At 31.0% G+C, this 8,851-nt stretch overlaps 1 protein-coding gene across 1 annotated transcript; it reads right to left on the bottom strand.

The window, feature by feature from the left end:
- Positions 1 to 3,033: 3,033 nt before the first annotated feature.
- Positions 3,034 to 7,386, bottom strand: LOC105112499 (ubiquitin-conjugating enzyme E2 36). Its single transcript, XM_011008219.1, has 8 exons — positions 7,225 to 7,386; positions 7,039 to 7,066; positions 6,771 to 6,857; positions 5,013 to 5,071; positions 3,971 to 4,012; positions 3,812 to 3,885; positions 3,407 to 3,504; positions 3,034 to 3,267 (listed from the first exon to the last, which is right to left on the bottom strand). The coding sequence occupies exons 1-8, from the start codon at positions 7,258 to 7,260 to the stop codon at positions 3,230 to 3,232; spliced, it is 462 nt and encodes a 153-aa protein (XP_011006521.1). The 5' UTR covers positions 7,261 to 7,386; the 3' UTR covers positions 3,034 to 3,229.
- Between the last annotated feature and the right edge of the window lie 1,465 nt (positions 7,387 to 8,851).

Genomic DNA, 8,851 nt, shown 5'->3' on the forward strand with positions numbered 1-8,851 from the left:
AAGGGTTGTGAATTGAAAAACAATTTCAATTAAGAAAAAGATAAAGACAACTAAAAATAACAATAAAAAAAATAAGAACTATATTTGATATAAAAATAAAATATCAAAGAATGAAATCCAAAGGAAAAAAACATCACAATTAAAAGAATAGTCAAATCTAATATAAAAACAAAGTTTACAGAGATGCAATTGAAAAAATAATTAACTTAATAAATGATCTGAGACCAAATACATTTTAATTAAAAGAATAAAGATCAAATCTGATATAAAAATAAAATATCAAGCGATGAAATTGATAAAATAAATTAACTTAATAACTAATTCAAGACTAAATACATTGCAATAAAAAAAATAAGAACATAATTTAACTTAATAAACAAATAACTAGACATCTTTTTTTTGTTTTTGTTGTTTTTGCAATAGCCAACATGTTTTTCTAGGTAAAAAAAGATAGAAGAGGGAGGAAGGGGAAAATTACTTCTTGGTGCTTCTCCAAGTTTTGCCAGTGAATATGCGCCTCACCACTATGATAGGAGTGATGAGGCTATCATAGTGGTGAGGCGCATTGAATGCATCCCCGAACAATAGTATTCAGCATTATACAAATATATGCTATTATATCTTTAAATTTAAAATGAATTTATATATTAAAATACAAAATCACCTCTAACCCCATATAAGAATTACAAAAAAAAATCATAGCAAACAATTTAAAATGACCTTGCATCCATAATAGAGAGATTTTATGTCTTAAGGATATTTAAGTAACTGACATACATAACAAATTAAAAAGCATAAAAAGCCCCTAAACCAAAATGAATTTTTTAAAAAGTTATGTAGTAATTATACTATAAAAAAAATATAAAATTACTAACTAACACCCTTCTTTACTCTAATTACTGATAATTCTTGTGAAAAAGAGCCATATAACCCTAAAGCTAACCTTGCCCACCAAATGCAAAAACAGCCAATAACTGTGGAGTTGCTTAGTGAAAGGCTGCCTTTTAGTTTTCCAGGTGCCTTTTAGTTTTTTAGTTTATAGTTAATAAGAAAGATGTGAATATGTGGCATGCTATTCTAGGTTATATAGATCAACAACGAATAAAAGATTAATCAAAGTTGGCTTATTAAAAAATATTGATAAGATAAATTTAAAAGATTAATTAAAGTTGACTTATTGAAAAATATTGATAACATAAATTTGTTTACTTAGGTCAAGAGCCGAATTTTCATTGCAATTAATTCATTTTAACATCCATGGTCCAATATTAGGGCAATTTATATTATTATATTTATACATGATTTTACTTGGTACGATTATATCTTTTTGATATTTTATAAATTTAAAACTTGAAGTATATTTGAGAATCAATAAAATAAGAAAATAAAAGCATTCAAAAACTAATCAAGAACGTGAATATTTATCTTATCAATTTGGAGATTTATGTTAAGAAAAGAGAATAGAATGACAATTAATTATTTCTTAAACACAACAACAAAATGGTATTACAGAAAAAAGAAATAGAACCCTTCCTGATGTTTTTCCAATCACATATTAAAGTGATGCATTACTGCGTAGATGAACAAGAAACTGACATGTAGTTGAACAAGAAACTCATTGAATTTAAATATAGAGATATAACACTCTCAGAGAATAATTTTACCAAATAGGAAGAGATAGGTCGACTTATCAGGACCAAATTGCTTCTGCTATATAAACCCTACTGGATTCACTTCCAAGCGGGAGAAATTCGAGAGGTTAAGAAATTAGTGAATCCATATGGTTGCTGGTTCAAGTAGGAGCAGCAATAAAATTGATTTGTCAATGTATCAAGCTCAACTACTATGAAAAGGTCGTAAAATCATTCCTCATCATCATTATGAAGTTGAAAGGTAAGCTTTTAACCTGCCCAGCTAAGATGCCTTAGCAGCTAAGATGCATGCACAACAAGAAAGAACTAACCATGTGGAGACATTTTCATCTCCTGTATGGTTTACCTTAATAATATTAATTCTATCTATAATAATTTACTTAGACCTTGAATGACATCAAATGAATGTGAGGATGCCTTTCTCAATAGAGAATTGGAAGAATAAATCTATACGAAACAATCTATAAGTTTCATCAAGAATGACCAAGAACACGGTGTAGGATTTTAAAGTCAATCTATGATCTAGTTTTCGTAATTCAATCATGCCATATGGTTTCTATGATCAGTGAAGACCATTGTAGTTGAGATTTTATGAGATTGATCAAGAAAGTAACTCCCTCTTTCATAAGAGCTGTACATGTAGAAAAATCTTGAGCAATTTAATATGATAGATTTACAAAATCACAAACACTTCTATTTTAAAGGGCGAAGCCTTGAGTAAAAAACTGTGTCCCCCAAGACTCAAAAATAAATAAATAAATACATAAATAATAAAAAGACCAAATGTGCAAAGTTCCTTGTGCTAGTGCAGTTGAAAGTTTGATATGCTATGATGTATACATGCATGATATTTGTTATGCCATTGGTCTAGCAACTAGATATCAATCTGACCCAGGACAAGACAAGCACATTGAAAAACAGTGAAGAGAATACTCAAGTATCTAGAAAGCATTATTTATTATGTTATCAAGGAAAAGAGCTGCATTTGAAAAGCTACACCAAAGTTGATATGGAGGAAATTTAGATGAAAGAAAATTTAAGGTTGAGGTAGTAGAAGGATGAAGCATACAGCTGAAATACATTGTTCAACAATTTCAGATACACTCAGATCACTTTGATAAAAAGGACATAAAAGAAAAATAATTGGAAATTTCATTAACAAGATAAACGCATCAAGATGTTGATAAAAAAAATAAAGAAATAATCAAAGATGAAATAACAGATAATGAACGATATCCACACATCAACTCCATGTTCATGCACATCAATTTCTTTACCATAACTACCAGGGTTCAGATTCTTAAAGATAAGGTGAAGTTAATAAAATTCGCATTTGAGAGATTGAGATAGATACAAAGATAGATGCAGAGCGACACGGAGATACAAATAACACATCTTATCTGATCATACAAGTTCACAAAGACATGTTTCCAACAACAGAACAATTTAACACGCAGCATCTGGAAGCTTTGAAAAATATTAGATTAAAACTTGTTCAAACATGATTTCTTCCAAATTTCCATTCAAATCAAGTCAATAGCATACATCCCATGTCATTTGAAGGGAAGTTTACATAATCATGCACCACTTGCGTATAAACGGGTCCACTCCTTAGCTGCAGAGTTCAACAGTAGTTTGCAACAAAATATCAGGACTAAACCAACACGCCTGTTAGCGTTGTTATTATAAAGCTTGAGGAAAGTAAATTCCAGAGAAACTGGTATGAACTTAATAATTGGAAATATCGACATTACCTGTCTCAACAGCTTCTGCCTCGTTCATTTTCCAATGCTTTGCAATGTTCTCAGAAAGTGGATCATCGGGGTTTGGGGCGCTAAGAAGTGCTTGGATACTATCAAACCCAACATTAGAAAATTAAATACTCTCATGTCTAGCACATCAAATATCTCTTCCTATAAAACTCATCTCATATTTTCCCCTCACAGTGGCAGTTAATTCTTCAGTGGAAATGGAGTGGGAAAAGAAATAGAAAAAGTAAAAGTGCATTAAAATCTTTTAATGTCTAGTTCATCAGTCCCTAAATTGCTAGGGATCAGTTGATCAATCAATCAAAACATGAGTGCTTACTACCACAAGTTTCAACACGGGCTTAATCTCAATAAAAAGTATTGACAATATTAAATTGCAGCTCCTAGTACCTCAAAAGTACGGTTCGTATCTGAAGAGCAGGGCTCCATTTGTCTTTCAGAATGTCAAGGCATATCCTTCCAAGCTACATAAGAAACTTGCAGTGTTAGAGAAAAGAAATAACAAGTCTTAAACCTAAAAAAGAGAGAAGTGGGGATAATAGGGCCTACCTTATCAATGTTAGGATGGTATATTTTCGTCAGAAATCGAACCTGTAACAGATTAATAATAATAATCAGAAAAAAAGGAAAAAATGCTGCAGCAAATTATGATAAACAATTTACATTCGAGAACTCCTGGCATAAACAGACATTGCTTAAGAATGTGCATCAACAAAAGATTGGAGATACATGCAGAGTGTGACAGTTTGCAGGCACCAAAAGAAGCAGTATATGATGACTTTTGTAAACTAGACCATGTTAAGATAAGCAGGCCATACCAGAAGTCTAAAATTGCCTGATTTGTATGGTTTCACGTTGAATTCAAAACTACACCACTAACCAATTCAATTACATTGACTAGGTTAAGATGCTAGAGAAATGTTTAAATTACAAGTAAAAAAGAAAATGCTTCACTTGTTTAAAACATTTACTGTCCACACAGACCAGGTCACTCAGGTCTTAACCATGTCAACTTATTAATAGATAACAATGGTTATTCCCAGCGTATTTCCATTTTTGGGTTTCATAAGGGTCAAAACATGCAGAACAGCCCAAGCAAACCTCGTGTAGACATGTTTATTACAAAATCCACATGCTGCTATTCCACCTAAATAATTAACGGGGGGGTCAACCAACCTAATAAGTTCTCCCAACACTATGCTTCTTCAACCCAAATGTTGTTTTCCAAGTCTAACCACCCTGATCCTAAATTTTAAGAATCTATAACAAACACTTCAGAACAATGGATATAGTGCTATATCCCCTACCATCTATTTACAAAATGAGTTTAAGAGGATAAAATAAAATAAGACAAGACATCTGGATAAATTAAGCACCAAACAACTAAGAAATGCATTAAAACATTTCAAAATATAAGCAAATTAAATATTATGAGAAAAAAGTGAGACAAAAACAAATCCCCAAGACTAAGTGCTACACATTCTAAACTCTAGCAAAAAAAAATTCACATTTATTTGTAATTCAGCATCCAATATAACATAAAAGTGAGATTTTGGGAAAGCACCACAATGGAAAAACCAACTTGAGGTACCTTTGGTGCGGCCATCGGATATTCTTCGGGCAGAAATAATTCCAGCTTGAAAACCCCTCCTAAACAAAGAACACAACCAAGGCACACATCAAAACAGGCATGCAAAAAAATTGCAAGGAAAGGAGATTAACATGATATGGAGGAAAATAAGATTTTCTTTCCAAAACATTTTAAACAGTTTAATGGACCAAGCAAATAGCAAAATAAAATGAAATTCAATAACTGCATTCATCCACTTCAAAATCGTTTCTCTCAAACTCAACCCTATAAAAAGCAAAACAAAAGTTACTTAACATTAAAGGAAATTCTCAAAGACATGCACAGGCCACCTCTCATCTAACCTACCATTCTGCAGTATCATAAATGGTAGCTTAACTATTCTTGGAAATTCTAAGCACTGGAGAAAAATGATTAATCATCTTGCAAGGGAAATTCGTCAATGCTTCTTTGAATGCAACTAGAATTTTTTCTGTTTTAATAATTCATAAACAACGCTTCAGAAACTGATGCTTAAAGCAATACCCTAGCCACTGGTTGACATCTGAGCATCCAAAGTAATGAGATACAGCTAAAATAATCCATTGCATGAACATTAAGTCCTGAACCAACTCAGTCTAAAAGCCAATTCAAGTCCCGATAAGCAAGAAGCAGTTGTTATTAGCCATCACTTGTCTCAACTCTGACAAGAGTCTTCACCTCAACACCACATTAGTAACTGCTCGTAGAGTAAGTTAATGTAATACACAGTATATAACAGTATAAACACAATGACTATTTGAAACAGTCTCATACTAGCCATATCACAAAGGATGCAAGTCTATCCCTCTTACTGTGATATACTGTGGATTTACATGCCACATGATGTACTTAGAGATCTCCAGCTCCCATGACCTTGCTTACATTATAATCCAACAGCATGCCACACAGTTTACATGAAAAAAATCAGAACACAGCAATGATGCAAGTTATGCTCATAAATAACTGAATCTACTGTATACTACATCAAGTGTGTAAGAGCAACCAAATGGCCCAACCTCAATTTTAGCTTAGCAATAGATTGAACTTATTAGTAATCAATGACTTGAGCCTAAAAACTAATTAAATTTTCTCACAGAACATCTGCCACATTTCCATGAGCTTGCAATATGCAATAGGAAATTTGTTTCAAGTCAACTATGAACTTTCATTATCACTAGGTACAAGCATTATTATATGCACAAAGGGAAATATGGAAGAAGACATGATAAGTTCCCGTTTCTAGTGCAGTCTCTTAATCAAGCACTGTTATCCATTCAAATTGCTGGATCTTGTTTAGTTTAATTATACTACAAATAATAATTAGAAAAGAATACACGATGATAAAGGGGCAAAATGACTATGAAATCCCAATTTCACATACAGAAATTATCAACAATGTCTTGAAGAGCAAAGAGTTCAAGCATTCATAACCCAGCTAGCTAGGGTTGGACCATACAGCCACATAGTTTAAGATGATTAGCAGCACTCGATTCCACATGAAGAGCTATTGGATTAGCAAAATACAGATGGATGAGACTCAAAGCACCAAATGCCAAAAGAAACACAACAGAGTTTAGGCACTATAGTGATACTTTGATTCATTTCAACCCATTTTACAACTTTGCTCTTCCACATGGAAATTGAAAGCTAAAACATTAAAGGGGAAAAACTTAAAGCATGATGATCAATAGAAAATCATAGTTTTGAATAATCATTTCTACATTATTAAAAAAAAAATACCTTCATATGGAGATTGCGTTGGGCCAAGAATCATGACATTAAAATATCGCATATTATCCTCAGAAGGTGAAGCACTAATTCCCGGAGCTGCCGGTGGTATCAGTAAATCACAAAAATTAACAAACGATGACTACCAGAGTATAATAATAATAATAATAATCAAATTTTCACACAAATAATAATAATTCTCAAAGTTTCACACAAACAAATCACTACTCCAAAACCATAATTTATTACTGAGTTAAAAAAAAAAGAGTCAACTTCCCACCTGGTTCACTGAGAAGACGTTGAGTTTCCTGTTAGATCACAGTTAAAAATAACGAAATAAAAATAAAATCTTTGAAACCAAGAATCAAATAGAGCAATAAATGAAAATTAGAGAGAGCGTACTCGATTTTTCCTTAAAAATGGAAACCAAACAGAGAGAAAGAAAGCGATGGATCGGAGGACATACCTTGATGATTCTACGAGGGAGATTACTGTTGGCCATTTTTGTTCTGGAGGTCGATTGCAAACGACGCTACTCTTCACAAGGGTTTTCTTAGAGAGAGAAAGAGTTTTTCTTTTCTATTCTGTTCTTTTAACAGATTCTCTCACTAAACACGAAATAAAAAAATATATTGAAACTCTTTATATGCAAGCTGGTGCTGCTTTTTTATAATTTAAAGATACCTTTCAAAAGAAGACACTACTTTTTAAAATATTTTTTAAAAAATATTTTAAAATATATATATTTTTAATTTTTTAAAATTTATTTTTAATATTGGTATATTAAAATAATTTAAAAATATTAATTTTAAAAGATTAAATTTTAAATAAATAGTGTTTTGGTTGAAATGTTAAACATTTAAAGTATGTTTGATATTGTGATAATTGTTGTGATTTAAAAAAAAAAATTATAAAAAATATTTTTAGTTAAAGTTGTTTTAGAAACATATATTTTTTATTAAAATTGTAGTTGAAATTAAATTTGAATAAAAAATAATTAATGTGTTTAGTTAAAAATGTTTTTCAAATTGAGATTATAAAACAACTAAAAAAAACATCTTTTAATATTAAAGGTGATCATTTTTCTATTCGATTCAGTTTTTATAAAAAACAACAATTAAATTGGTTTTTTTAAAAAACCAAAAGCAAACCAGAACTGGTTCAAACTAACCGGGTTTGGTTCGATTATTTTAGAAAAAACCGGTTCAAACTGGTTTTGTTTGGTTTTTTTGGTTTTTTCCGATTTGGCTTGTATTTTTTTGTTTGGGTTCGATTCAATTTTTTAGGTTTTAGGCCTATAAACTAGAACTAAACCGGTTGATTTTTTCAAAATTCTAATCAGTTTAATTGGTTATTTTTTTAGTTTTCTCGGTTAAATTATTTTTTCAGTTTTTTTATTCTAAATCGATTTTTCAGTTTTTTTACTTACCCTTAATTAATATTAATAATTTTTAATTGAAATATTATAAATGTAACTACTGCTATTACATCATAAAATAAACAATACTTTATATAAAATATTTTTTATTATTTCATTAAATTATTTGCAATTCCATCACATACAAAATCTATCCGACAAGGACTACAGTTTTCATGGCTTCTTGAACATGCAACAACATTAGGTAAAATATCACCGCATAAGGTAAAATATAATTAGGAACAAATTTTTTGGGTTGTGATTAAATTTTGCAAATGTTACGTTATTATGTAATCTCTTTCTAATATAATTCTGTAGTGTTATTGAATAATGTTAAACACTAGTTTTTCAAATAAAACACCATATCTGAGAATTTTTTTTATATTTTTTATTTTACTAGGTCAGACCCAGACACCGGACATTTAGGTTTGAGCCGGACTTGGTCCAACCATGAACAGTGGAGATGTTCTTCACTGTTCACATGTAACGTGAACAATGGAGAATGCAGAAGATGAAGGAGAAAGATAAGGGAAAGGAAAAAGAAAGGAGAAAGAGCAATGACTGACAGTGAAAACAGAGAAGACCGGTGGTGAACACTCTCCACTATTCACAAGCAATGTGAACATTGTAGAATGAAGAAGACGAAGAAGAAGGAGAAGGGAAAGCGGAAGAGCAG

Source organism: Populus euphratica, unplaced genomic scaffold, assembly GCF_000495115.2.
Source record: "Populus euphratica unplaced genomic scaffold, PopEup_1.0 scaffold552.1, whole genome shotgun sequence".
Classification (NCBI taxonomy): domain Eukaryota; kingdom Viridiplantae; phylum Streptophyta; class Magnoliopsida; order Malpighiales; family Salicaceae; genus Populus; species Populus euphratica.